Below are 14,258 nucleotides of genomic sequence, written 5' to 3' on the forward strand. Positions count from 1 at the left end.
GTCGTTAAAATACCAGTAACTTAACTGCATACAACATTTACAGCAGTGATACTTGGACTCGAAGACAAAGGATGAGTCAATACAATCGGTTTTAATGGACCACGGATACTTGTAAAGATTGATAGGCCTATTAACCACTGTATTGCTTTGCGGCTGTTTGGGCTCTGAAAATTGTTCTGCTACCCTATTTGCTCAAGACACCTGTTGTAGACACCATGATGTGAAGACTTTATTAATAGGGCATGTGATCTCCTTGAAAGTTGTAAAATTTGGCTTTATCTCTGTAGCATTCAATGATAAACTCCATTACGATGCACCCAGGGTCCATGGTTACCATAGGAACAGTATAGTTAAATACATGCAATTACATCGTTGTCCTTGTCTCAGAAAGTGAAAGAAAATAAGCAGTGGAGACTGATAATTAAGGAGTGAATGGGTTTTTTTTCTGCTTGTACTGATCCGAAACCTGCTTTTATGCCATTGTTTTGTAAGCACACACACATCTTGCTGAATGATGTGTCTCTCAAGCGCAGTTTTTTCCATTATAACAGATGTGTGAGCTCAGAAAGCCACGACTCAGATGAGGATGCATGCAATTTCCTTTTTATAAGATGATTTGATGGATTTGAAGTACTTGATGGATTGTTGGGTAATGGATGGGTTTGGATGTGGGCTAGCTAGGAGAGAGAAAGAAATTGCATATGGATAGAAACAGGTAATTCACATGGCATTAAATAAAAAAATGCATCAAGATCAGATTATACTTTGAGAACTAAAAATAACAAATCTGTCAAGTTTTCTTCTTATTTACACATATGATTATGTATTGCACTCCAGGTATTGAAAATATTTCATATTTAGTATTTGTCTCTGTGTTTGTGGACTAGAAGAAAAGATTCTGTCTGATTCATAATGCTTCAGTAGATGGGATGGACCCCTATGGCGCTGTTTTACAAAACACTCTCTCTCGCTTTCAAATTCATTTCCCTCCAGCCGGAGTGAAGATTTGGCCTCTGGACATTTAAACCCATTAAATGTTGTTCCTCCCTCTCTTTCTTCCACAAGCTTCAGAATGACAGCTTACACTGCTACAATCAGCCTGACTGATGCATCTCTTCTGGAACTTTAGGTTATTTTTAGACGTGTCCTTTTTTAGCCCTACAATCAATGACATTCTGTTTTCACAGTTTTGTCCCCACAAGACATTCTCTTGTTATTCGCAGTTAAACGGAGGTCAAAGAAATTGATTTTGGTTCTTGGCTTGACTGCATTATTGGACTGCTGCAGTGTGTGTATTTGCCTTGGGAGATTATTTTGTATCTAACATTTTCTATCTAAAGACTTTTATTGACTATTCTTTTGTTGTGAATTTTTTTAAGCTTTAATTGTGCTGTGTTTGATCCTCCCCTAGTACGATTGGGTGAGGTTTAACCTTTAAAGAAAAAAATAGAAAAGAAAGAAAACCATGAGGGGCCACCTCAGCCTCTGCGGCTGAAAAGTCTCACTTTTTACAGAACAGATAGTAAATAAGCCAAAATGACAAACTTAAGGGAAACTAACTCATTTTGGGTGGGGTGGTTACGGACTAAACACATCAGAAAAATTAAAAACAAAAAGCTTGGCACCCTCTCTATACAACTTCCACGAAAGGGGAGAAAGGTCTACTAAAAATGTTACATTGTAAGACTTGAGAATTTCCCAACTGGAAGCAGATAAGGTTTAGGAGCACTAAATGAGCACTATGAGGATGAACAGTAGTGATGTTACGTTCTGTGCTGAAGCTTCGGAGCGTGTGTCGAGAAATCTGGAAGCTTTCAGTGACGCACGTATCGTATGGAAGGCGAACAGAGACGAAAGTGTGAAACTAATGCTTTAACACATATTACATTACAGTCGTAGTTTAACACAGAAGTATCGTAGAGCCGTATCTAATGTTGCATACGCGCATTAATGTTCATTCATTTTAATCAACATTTTAATCTGTCTTTTTGGGGTGTTTCTCTGCTCAATGAATCCGTGTTTTGAACGACTCGGACGAGATAATGATTCAGTGAGTCATTCATCAAGAAACTTGCTTTGTTCTTGAATGAATCAGCTGTTTTGAACCGGTTGGTTGAATGATTCACGGACACAACAAATTGCCAGCAAGCCTAACACCTTCCTTTATAAGCGTTGCTATAAATGCAATTGGTCGCACATTGATTGAATTAGTTCCAATGTTAAAAAAAATGTTCTTTAGTAGTGTTTAGTAATGTTCTACAGCTCTCACTAGACACTAGTGTTTTTAAATCTTACCACAGTAAATATCATGGTATACAGTATTTTCTAAAACTTACTTAATTACTACAGTTAATACTACAAATATTGTTGTGTGCAGCAGAAATACGAACAAAATGGCGGACCAACAACAAATTAGAGATGCCCCAGCGTCTTTTAAATAAAAGTTTGGGAACACTTTGGAATTCGTAGTGAATGTAAATAAGTAGGCGTGGTTAACTCGGGGGCCCTGCAAGTTGGGAATACTCTTTTGACCTTTGTTCAGTCTGTAGTTTCGTGATTCCAGTCCGGCCCTTTCTCTCTCACCCGCAGTGCTGGTGCAGGGGTGCAGGTATCTGCGCGTGCTTATTAAAAAAGCTCATTCTCACGTATTTCAGAAGTCAGATTGTTTTGTAAAGCTTTTATAGTTCTTATAAAGTTAAACTTTTGGCGAGCCGAGGGTAACTTGCTTTTAAATGCGCGATGATGCTCATAGCGTGAGCGCTTTGACGTGATGCGCCGCAAACCCCATGCATGACAGATCTGTGTATTAAGGAATCTTTTTGGTAGATTTTAATTATGAACATGACACAGCATCGCAATACTACTTGGTATCATGATAGTTTTAGAATAATAATAATCGCCCCTTCTGCCAATTATAACCAAATAATTGATTAACAAACATTTGATAGCCCCATTCATTTCAAGCCAATACATTTATTACACAGTTGATATACAATCATTATATACCATCAAAAAATACGCATTATATTTATATAAATAGATGAGTCTATGTGGAAATTGATATTTTCTTCAACGTTATTTCTCGGCCTTAACTGTCGCAAAATACAGTGTATCACCCCATCAGGCACATCTGTAGTACTGTATTTGCTTGTTTTACACTCTTTGGCCACCAGATGGTATTGTGAGCAAATGAAGCCTTGATAAATGAACCCTTTTGTTAATCACTTGGCTAAAAAGCTTCAAAGCTTCTTGATGCTTCATCTCGCCACCACTATTGAACATAAACAATTAACACTTACATCAAGTTGAGGTACAAGTAAGGTCTGACGCAGAGGTGAGGGAACTCTCTGTGCCAGTGTTTCTGCCTCTTCTTTTAAAGCAGAGTTGTGCCCTACTCAGCATGAGCATCAGGTGACAGCAATCTGGGCTGCTGGTAAGCAAAGAGACAGACAAAAACACAACAAAAGCACATGGTAGCAAAAACATACACGCCCCCACAGGGTTAAATTAATGTAGAACTACAATACGTCTCTAGGACGTACTAACACCAGTATGCACTTTTATGGAGGATCTATTGACAGAAATGTAATATAATATAACTATGTTTTCAGAGGTGTATAAAGACCTTTACACAGAAGCGTTATGTTTTTATTACCTTAGAATGAGCTATTTTTATCTATATACGCCGCAGGTCCCCTTGCATTTAATTCACCATGTTGTTTCTACTGTAGCCCTGCCTAAACGGACAAACTGCTCTACAGAGCGCGTAACCTAAATACGTTATCTCCTTTGGCAAAGAAGCAAAAATGTGCCGACATGTTTGTCCTGTGTCAGTTGCTGTAGTGCTTTGAAAGAGAGGGGTGGAGAGAGCCGTTGGTTGCAAATCGCAATCTCACCACTAGATGCCGCTAAAACTCCACATTGCTCCTTTAAGGTCGTGTGCTTACAATTTACTTTTTAGTAAAGCAGAAAAAAAATACCCAAAGTTGTTATTTTAATACAAAACGTCCGTTTGAATAGTTAACTGCAAAATAATTTTTGGTCACACTAGGGCTTTAGAAGCACATTTTACATGTAAAACATGAAATTGGATGTACTTCTGTCTGCGTGGAGGGGAAAAAACAACAACACGGAAGAAAAAAATAGAACTCTCAAGAAAACAATTTACTTTAAAGACAGCAGTTTTTCATAAAAATAAAATCATGTTAAAAAAAGTTAAACAGTATTATCCACAACCATAACGACAATAATTTGCCTATCTTGTAAAACAACAGTGAGTTTGATTGTGAGAAAAACAGTGTCGAAAGCAAAGCAAGGCCTCATCGGAATTCATGTGGTCAGTTTTTGCCATTTGCACATGTTAACTGAGGTAAGATAAAAAAATTGATAAAACACAAAATAACATCTGCCTGCCAGCAGTAAGTAATGTGTGTGGTCTGTCATATTCCAGTGGCTGATGATGGGCCGTGCGCTCAGCACAGCCTGAGAGTTCAGTGTTAGTAACTGCTGTTTCTATCCAGAAACCAGGATGACATCTGGAGGTTTGGGTTGTGCATTGACTGAAATCTTCACAGTATCCAGGTTTACCATACTCGACAAGACTTTGCGCCCCTGTTCATGACTGAATTATCAGGGCAGTTAAAAGCTTTACGGAACTCCTCGTAGTTGCTCATCGCCCCAACAACCCTTCAACATGATAACATGGTTAAAGTGAGTGACAGTGAAGGGCATTATGTTATATAGATGTATGTGTATAACTGCATCGTACCTGTATTTAGGAGGACTGTGAACTCCACTCTGGACCTGATCTCGAGCTGCTTCTGGTCTGTAGGAATTGCAACGAACCTAGAATATAAAAAAATTGAAATACATTTAAGTTCTCTATAGCCATCGACAGATTTCCAATTGAAAATAAAATAACATCGAAATCTGATGAACATTCACATTTTCAGGTGTTGAGTACTAACATGAGCGTAACTGAGGAAAAAGAGCTGATTATTGGTCAGACCCAGTCCAGGCAGAAGAGGTTCTTCAACTCCTGATCTCTCTTTTTCAATCCATCTCCTGTATGCCTGTGGATACACGTTGACATGTACATACGTGAAGGAGAGACTTAAATATACACACTGTATGTTCTAGAGACGACAAGCTGAAGGTTAATAAGATTCAGGTTACTTTAGATACATTAGTTTTACTGTAGATGCTTTAATACCCTAAACGATTCTCTCATCCCTCCGTTGTCAGCAATATTTTCTCCCAGAGTCCTCTTACCCCTGACCTTGAGAGGGAATTGTGGGTAAGCGTTAGGTTGCCGACTCTGTCACATTATGATGAGAAGAGAAATGAAAGGCTGGTGCCTACTGTACATTTAGCCCCGCCTCCTCCCAGGTATAATTGTTGTATTGGTCAATCATGCATTGTGCCTTTTCAGTGAAGCGGGTAATTGATGTGTTGCTCCACCACTGGTCGAGGTTTCCGTCTTTGTCGTACTTCCTGCCTGGATAAACACACAGATGTCTATTAAGAATGGGTCATCGCCATAGCAAAGTGTGTGTTGTGCTGCTGTTATAAATAAAATGACCTCACCATTGTTATCAAAACCGTGAGTCAATTCATGTCCGACAATAACACCAATTGCTCCGTAACTTAAGGATCTGTGAAACACAAAATAGTTTTATCTGATGCAGGGCTCTTTATAAAAAACGAAATATTGGGTTTACTTTAACTAGTTATAAATTAGCAGTAATAAAGACTTGATACATCAATGATTACTTAATGTCATAAATGTAGGCATCGTAATATATTTTATTATATTAATGTGCCACTACATGTACAATTATGCTTTTAGTAGACGTCTGTAGTTTATCCATAATTTATTTACTTTATGTATGTAAAGTTAATTATTCATGTATTCGCTGCCATATGTTGGTACAATGGTACAATATGTTGGCCTTAAAATGTTACACTATATGTTATACTATATATATATAAGATTTGTGTCTCACCGAGGGTAGTCTAGTCCCCAGAAAAATGGCTTTTGAAGTTCGCCTGCAGGGAATCCTGGATAGATGAGGACAAAAGTCTGAGTCAAATTATATGATCCAATATATCATAAGAATCAAATAAAGGTGTCTGTGTGTTTAATTTTTGTTTCTCATTTTGGAAAAAAAACAGTATATATATATATGTATTATTCATATATATATATATAGAGTGTATATTTACTAAATGTACTATATACACACTTACGTATACTTATAATGAAATACTAGATAACTCACGAATCTGGTTAGTGGAGGAGCTGTAAAATGCATTCACTGTGGTTGGGTTGGTAAACCACCTAAAAGAAACAAAACGAGACAGATTGTCTTGAAATCGGTGTCTCTCGATTTAACAGGATCCAAGTCTTTTTAACTTACTCTGTGCGTTGGACTGTTTTCCTCAACCAGCCAATGTCAGCCTGAGCTACAAACTTAAGTGTCTGCATGACATTCCCAAAGTAATCCGTCTCAACGAATGACAACTGTGCAAAGAAAAAAAGTTATATGACCTTTGCGATTTCCGATGACAAAAATATCTAGAAACATATCATCGACATGGAAGCATACTCGTTTGATGTCCTCGTTGACATAAGTGTCGTTCAGGATAAACTCTGGGTAGCCCACTTTGGCCAGGACTGCATGAGCCTAATACGAGAAAATAACAGTGTCGCTTGAAAGAATAAGGTGAGAAACATCTGATGTTGTTGGTATGTGTATTCACACATCCCACACACACACACACCTTGTCTGTTGCTTTTGCCTTTGTTTCTGCATCCATCCAGTCATTCTCCTTTTCCAGCATGTTGATAAAAGCCCACCGGATACCATCTATTAATTCCTCCATCTACATAAAGTTGAACATACATTTGTTTATCACCTATTTAAATGTATTTCATCAATTGGTATTTTATTAATATTACATTGTGAAATAAAATACATTTAGGGTTTAATGCTGTCATTTGTGATTACTACCACTAGATGGAAACAAAATCACTATGGGAACCAATGGGTCGATGAAAGAATGACTGAAAACATAACATGAATAGACTTATAAACATATCCAAATATGTCAATAAATAAACAAACAAATGTCGTACCATGTGTTTCTTATCCTCCTGAAAATGCTTATCGACGAAGATTCTACCGGTGGCGTATATGATCGTGTTTTCTACATAATTCACACACTTGTCCCAGCGTGGGATCAGAGAAGTGGTTCCTGTGGTCACCTGAGAATGGACATTTATATTTGACTCCACTGAGACAACAACAAATGAAATCAAAAGTATTTTTATTCAAAGATCACACTAACCCGAGCGAAGTCCAGGTATCTGTAGAGGAAGCGTCGGCTAAGGGTGGTGACTCGGGACAAAACGGATCTCCATATGACGTAATTGGCAACCGTCCTGGGGCGAGGAAGAACATGTGTAGGTAAGGTTGAAGCAGAGAGAAGGCACAACAGGTATTTAACTGAATTAGAGTAAATTTGAGACTGGTATTAGTGGGTAATAGTTTACAAGGCACACACAAAAACACAGACGCCCTGTTGATACTGTCCAGACAAACAGAGACACATCATGCGGTCTCTGAAGGAGATTATAATAGAGGATGTCTGTTTTGAGCAGTCTGGATACCTGGTTTCGGTGGCGTTGATGAGTTTGAAGAGGTCTTTAAAGTACTGAGGGGAACGTACGATCACTTGCTCCGAAGAGGAGATTTTCAGGTCTGGATAAAGCTCAGGGTCAATCACTGCTTTGACAAAACCCAGCCAGTTAAACTGCAGAGAGAAAGTTAATGCAAAGCTTCAAGAGACATGAATTTAGCAACATGATCCAAACTATTGAGTGACTAATAAAGTGTGATTGTATACAGAATGAAAGACAAGATATTTCTTTATGAAATGATAAGTCAGACTAACCTCCGGAATAGAGCGCTGCAGTTTCGACAAACTGTACCTGTTGTACATGCTCTCGCTGGTGCGGTTTTCAAAGGGGATCAGTATCTACACACACAAGCACATGCTCCATTGAAACATCAAGTACGATAGCAGGACTGTGTGTTATCTTTCTGTGATTCGAAGGAATTCTGGCCCCAGTTTACCTGAGCAAGTTTCATCTCAAAATCAAGCACCGATTTCATCTGAGCCTCTGCGGCCTGCTCACTGGCTCCCAGCATGACAGAAACATCCACCATGAGCCTCAGAAGAGCTTCTCGATACTGAAAAGATACACAGGGAGAGATAAAGATGGAAGCTTCTGGTAGAGAGATGGATGGAATAGACGCCCTTAGACAGCTTTACCCTCCACATTGAGAGCTTGAGAACTGTCAGTTTGTGGAAAGTCATTTAGAACTGTTGCCATGATTGTGTTATAATGTACAAGTTAACAAATTACAGTACCATTTGGGCTTCTGTCGTGTTGGTGATGTAATCCTCTCTAGACGATAGTGCCAAGGATGCCTGATCCAGCTACAACAAAACAGAGACTGTTGAACATTTTCCAAAGTTATATATACATTATAGCCGATAACGATCATTCTCGAACATGGGAAGCCGATAACCGATATATTGTCCGATATACAGTAGCTAAATAATATAAAGTTTCCTGAGACTGAACATTATTTTTTCCCCTTGAAAATCACATATCAAACCTAATTTACACTATTTAAAGATCCTTGAACTTTTAAACTTTTTCGGGATATAATGTTTATTTAAAAAACAAATCGAATATGTTGTTCCAGAGCAACACAGAAAAGTGTTCTCAATAGCCACAAGTCTAACAAGTCTCAAGACAGAAAGCGTGTAGACAGTAGTCTGATTCAAACAATATGCAATACCTTTAACATTAAAAATGGCCATTTATCGGCCGATACCGATATAGCCGATGATTTATGTTGCATCGCTAATAAAAACATAATGCTTCAATATGTAAGATCTGTACACCTCTAAAAACATAGTTATGTATATTATATTGCATTTCTGTCAATAGATCCAGATCCTCAAAACAATTAGACACAGCACCTTCAAAAAGGAGTAATCTGGGAAAAGATTGCACAGTTCAGTTTTGGTGATGTTTGATCTCACCTTGATAATGTGCTGGATTGAGTTCTTGTCATCAGGAGAAACGAAGAGTCGTATGAGGACGGATTTGCTGTGTTGGCTGCGTATCTGAGCTAACGTGTCCAGCAGATTAAACTGAGACTCCACCCACTGCGAGGAAGAGCCCAACACATCTCCAAGAACCGGCCAACGGAATTCCTTCTGCTTTAGATTCTTCAGCAGAGGTTTTGCATCTTCAATCTCAAGCGCAGCTTTGAGATTTGAGAAAAAAATGATGGATTGGTAGACATGATGGTTTTGATAACACATCAGTGAGACTTGCTCCTGTATGCTCTATTTAGTTCTTACTTTCATTCATACAGGATGTGTAGAGGACTTTGGCCTTCTTCACCGCTTCAATGTCTTTATCTCCAATGGGTTCTTCCAACAATGCTATCAAACAAAGATGTCAATTTGAATAACTTGATGGCAGTATTTTTTTATTTTCAGAACATTGCACTGAGTCAACACACCTTTCAGCTTGAGGTCTACATTCTGTCTGAGCCAGGGGTAAATCCCATAGCTGGATGAATCTTCCGGAATGGGGTTTTCCCTAAGCCATCCTCCGCATGCGTACTGGTAAAAGTCATTGCATGGTTCTACGGATTGGTCCATTTTATTGAGAATAGAGCCAGCTACAGTGGACACATGAGCAAAATGAGTCACAAAGTTATTGAGAATTCAAACTCAATAATACATTAAAGTGAGTAATCACCCAAAAATGAAAAATGACTTTCTTTCTTCCACAGAAAACAAGATATTCTGAAGAATGCTGTTAACTGAACAACGGTACCCATTGACTTCTATTGTACGGACACAAAACCAATGCGTTTGTTCGTTTACCAACATTCTTAAAAATATCTTCTTTTGTGTTCTGCAAAAGAAAGAAAGTCATACAGGTTTGAAACGACAAGAGGGTGAGTAAATGATGACAGATTTACTACTAGATACTTTAAATACTAGATAAATATATCAAACTGTACTGCCCTACAAAGGCAAAGTGCAGTAACTACACATTTGATGAAAATTAAGATAAGGTTTGAAATCGACTTTGTAGCATCTGTTCTGTCTTTTGACCAGTCTCCTGTTTAAATTTAGTCCTGTTTTAGAGAAACAAGAGTGTTAAATTGCAGTAACTGTCTGCAATGACTGGCTGGTGTGAAAACTTTGAAGGCATTTTTCTCAGTTTCAGTGTTTGTGGAGTTACTGCACTTTGCCTTTGTAGGGCCGTGTAAATACACACAAAAATAGTTTGACCAGATGTTCTAAATGATAATGCCAGCTTATATGTTCACAGTGTAATTCAGAAATTTGAAATCTACCTGCTTCGATGCAATGTGGGGTAAGGCAGAATTCTTCATTGCTTGTTTTGTGTGACACTACAAGGGAACAGAAAAATACATCTGTCATCCATCCCTGAAACGACCACCAGACATTTACATTTAGTCATTTAGTATACGCTTTTATCTTAAGCGATTTACAGAGACATGTGTATTGTGGTTTCTGTGTCCCTCGCTGCATCTTGTGGAGGGTGCTCTGGGAGTATTTTGATTCGGGACCCTTTGCTAAGGGCTATCCGGACCCTGTATGACCGGAGCAGGAGCTTGGTTCGCATTGCCGGCAGGAAGTCAGACTTGTTCCCGGTGCATGTTGGACTCCGGCAGGGCTGCCCTTTGTCGCCGGTTCTGTTCATAATTATTATGGACAGAATTTCTAGGCGCAGCCAGGGCCGTAGGGCGTTGGGTTTAGGGTCCATACGATTTCATCTCTGCTCTTTGCGGATGATGTTGTCGTGCTGGCCCCATCAGACCAGGACCTGCATTATGCACTGGGACGGTTTGCAGCCATGTGTGAATCAGCTGGGATGAGAATCAGCACCTACAAATCCAAGGCCATGGTTCTCAGTCCGAAAAGGGTGGTTTGCTCACTTCAGGTGGGTGGAGAGTTCCTGCCTGAAGTGGAGGAGTTCAAGTATCTGGAGGTCTTGTTCACCAGTGAGGGAAGGATGGAACGGGAGATTGACAGACGGATCGGTGCAGCTTCTGCAGTAATGCGGTCGCTGTACCCGTCTGTCGTGGTGAAGAAGGAGCTGAGCCGCAAGGCGAAGCTCTCGATTTACCGGTCAATCTACGTTCCTACTCTCACCTATGGTCACGAGCTGTGGGTCATGACCGAAAGGACAAGATCCCGGATATAGGCGGCCGAAATGAGCTTCTCCGCAGGGTGGCTGGGCGATCCCTTAGAGATAGGGTGAGAATCTCGGACACTCGGGAGGAGCTCAGAGTAGAGCCGCTGCTCCTCCACATCGAGAGGTGCCCGCTGAGGTGGCTCGGGCATCTTTTCTTGAAGCCCCCTGGACACCTTCCTGGGAAGGTGTTCCGAGCATGTCCCACCGGGAGGAGACCCCAGGGAAGACCTAGGACACGCTTGAGGGATGTCTCCTGGCTGGCGTGGGAACGCCTCGGTGTCCCCCCGGAGGAGCTTGAGGAAGTGTCTAGGGAGAAGGAAGTCTGGGCATCCCTGCTTAGACTGCTGCCCCAGCGACCCGGCCCAGGATAAGCAGAAGAAGATGGATGGATGGATTTATAGAGAGTTCAGGGAGCAATAAAGCTTTACGTCATAGACCAAACACTGTGTACAATCGCCAATAAAACAAACCTTCAGCTCTCTATGGTCTGAATATCACTGAAAAACAGTGCATGCTCTATTTCACACATTACACGCTTTACAATAAGGTTGTACATGTTAACATCAGTTAATTCATTAGTTAACATGAACTATGAGCTATATAGTTTTCCAGCATGTATTCATCTTTTTGTAAGTTAATGCCAACCGAGTTGTTCAGGCTAGTTTACATAAGAGTAATGTACAGGCAGCCGGTTGTTATCGCAGAAATAAGCCCCGACATTGTGATCCGGTAAGAGCTTCTTGTATCACACTGAAGGGGCTTATTTCGCTATAACAGCCGGCTGCTTGTACATTACCCCGCTTATAACACCGCAACTTGCCACACGGGAAAAAACTGGACATGAAATGTGAAATATATTTTTTGAAGATTTTACCGAATGCAGTCCTTACTCGAGGAAAAGCCATTTAGTTTCAGTTTTAAAGTAAGAAACGCCATTCAAATGTCACGAACAGGCAAATTGCTGAAATCATTTGTAAATATAATGTCATATATGTTATTAAAATACATTTTTATTATACATTTTTGTGTAATGTAAAACTGCCCCTCTCATAATGATTTGTAGCATCAGCGAACAGGGTGTTTGAAAATAACAACCCTTGGAATGTCGCAACAGGCTAATCAGAATCACTCATTCAAACGAGCCATGTAATAATTTGATTTTAAAACGTATAAATAAATGCTGAAGTTAACATTAACAAAAACTAATAAATGCTGATAAATGATGGTTCAGTGCTAGTTCATGTTACTCAAAAGCATTAACTCGTTTGAACAAAAGTCCAACATACAGTACCTACAAGAAAAAAGTTGAGGAGTTACTTTATTACTTTGTTACATTTTTACCTAATTAGGCCAAATACATTCCAATATGTTTGAAGGCCACTCAGCATAAACATGTAAAAAATGCATGTGTCAGTAAAATTGTGTGAATTTCTGTCAGTCCCCAACACAAAACTATTTCATTGTTGTGATATCGGACAAGCATTGTTTTTAAAGGCCTGTGTTTATGGTTCAGTCCACAACTGGACAGCAGATGACCACAGCAGGATCCAGCACCCGGGCCGACCGCACAGAGCATCGACATCCACAGAACCAGCAGACACAGCTTCATATGAGTGTGTGTGACTGAAATATGCACACAATTGAGTATAATTACACTGCAGTCTCACCACTAATATGCAGGCAGCCCTCAGCGACTCACAACAATAAGACATCATTTACTCGCTGTCTCAAATGTACACCACCCAAGATACACTCCTATGTCCCAAAATACACAGAGACTCACGGGTTACCATCCACACATAAACCAGCAATGAACATTCAGGTTATTAGATCCAGAGCCGGATATATGTATCAGTATTTCAGTACTGTAAATGTTTCAAGTTCAAATAAAAGTTACAGTTCTATCATTTATACAGCCACATGTCATTACGTGCGGCTACTTTGTTACATTGAAGTTACATTGACTCCCTTTATAGCAGTAACAATAGTAGTCATTTCCTTCGTAGAAAGAAAGCCAAAAAGGTTTGGTATGACATTATGGTTGAGTAAATGATAACAAAATTGGTTCTGGTTGTTTTTCCTTTGAACACACTCCAAACCAACACACAAATCCACATGCAGTCATGCCTCAAAACTTTAAAGTTACACATATGTTCCCTACCCAGGGCTCCAACTTAGAGCAACTCTGTGCTAATTACAGCTTTGAAAGACACGCTGTGTGTGTAACAGTATACAGTCCTATAATAAGATCACACACAAACACACTTCACGTTACATCTACCTATCTATCTATTTTCATTTAACAGTAACTGAGATAAACGGTGTACTCACGTGTAATGACTGCTATAAGCAGTGCCAGACAAACGCACACACATACTGCCAGGGCGGCTTTCAGAAGAACGTTGTGTCCCGCGCTCGGTTTGGATCCTTCTCTCCCCAGCCTCTCCATTTCCATACTGTCACTAAGTTAAGCCCGTTCTCTCTTTCTGTGCCTCGCTCAACCCCTCACCCCCGCTGAGAGTGCCCTGCAGCCCGCCTGAAGAGAGGTCCTGATCCCAGATCAGTGGCCTATCGATGGTCCCTGTGGATGGTCGAGGGACCCCGGGGAAGTGGAATCACCTCACAGATTTTAGATCAGAGGAGATGCACGGTATGAAGATTAACAACTCAGCACAAGGCAAGTGGAACAAGAGTCATGCTCTACTTGTCAAAGAAGTCCCAGATGAAGAGGATGGTAGAGAGAATAGGAAAGGGAGGGAGGGAAGAGAGAGAGTGACCCAGAGAGAAAGAGAGATGCTGCACCTTACTACCAGACTTAATTATACAGAATCTTGTCGGAAGGGTGGAAGTTTGTCTCTCGTGAAATAGTACCTGCCCACAGCCCACTCTGGACTAAGTTTGAGATGATGAGTCTTCCCTACAGTTAAATGTGGAA

The 14,258-nt window shown here is 40.0% G+C and overlaps 1 protein-coding gene across 3 annotated transcripts; it reads right to left on the reverse strand.

Annotated features, from left to right (window-relative positions):
• Nucleotides 1-605: 605 nt before the first annotated feature.
• On the reverse strand, nt 606-14,195 carry phex (phosphate regulating endopeptidase homolog, X-linked). 3 transcript variants are annotated; one of them, XR_008905524.1, is made up of 23 exons: nt 13,655-14,195; nt 10,458-10,514; nt 9,609-9,770; nt 9,445-9,528; nt 9,121-9,347; nt 8,437-8,505; nt 8,139-8,255; nt 7,957-8,040; nt 7,673-7,815; nt 7,351-7,444; nt 7,139-7,267; nt 6,784-6,885; nt 6,609-6,686; nt 6,420-6,523; nt 6,282-6,340; nt 6,006-6,060; nt 5,587-5,654; nt 5,367-5,497; nt 5,213-5,278; nt 4,968-5,072; nt 4,769-4,845; nt 3,300-4,686; nt 606-677 (listed from the first exon to the last, which is right to left on the reverse strand). XR_008905524.1 is itself a non-coding variant. In XM_056739102.1 (22 exons), the coding sequence occupies exons 1-22, from the start codon at nt 13,776-13,778 to the stop codon at nt 4,670-4,672; spliced, it is 2,175 nt and encodes a 724-aa protein (XP_056595080.1). In that variant the 5' UTR covers nt 13,779-14,195; the 3' UTR covers nt 2,989-4,669. The 3 variants fall into 3 exon arrangements, 2 of the variants coding, with proteins under 2 accessions (XP_056595080.1, XP_056595079.1); XM_056739102.1 differs by lacking the exon at nt 606-677 and having other exon boundaries at nt 2,989-4,686; nt 4,945-5,072; XM_056739101.1 differs by lacking the exon at nt 606-677 and having other exon boundaries at nt 2,992-4,686.
• Nucleotides 14,196-14,258: the final 63 nt, after the last annotated feature.

Source organism: Triplophysa dalaica, chromosome 23 (assembly GCF_015846415.1).
Source record: "Triplophysa dalaica isolate WHDGS20190420 chromosome 23, ASM1584641v1, whole genome shotgun sequence".
Lineage (NCBI taxonomy): Eukaryota > Metazoa > Chordata > Actinopteri > Cypriniformes > Nemacheilidae > Triplophysa > Triplophysa dalaica.

Coding starts and splice junctions, on each gene's coding strand:
- phex (XM_056739101.1), bottom strand. CDS start 13,778: ATGGAAATGGAGAGGCTGGGGAGAGAAGGATCCAAACCGAGCGCGGGA. Junction 10,515..13,654: donor GCTTATAGCAGTCATTACAC/GTGAGTACACCG, acceptor GTTCCCTTGTAG/TGTCACACAAAACAAGCAAT. Junction 4,687..4,768: donor CACAGTCCTCCTAAATACAG/GTACGATGCAGT, acceptor ATCATGTTGAAG/GGTTGTTGGGGCGATGAGCA.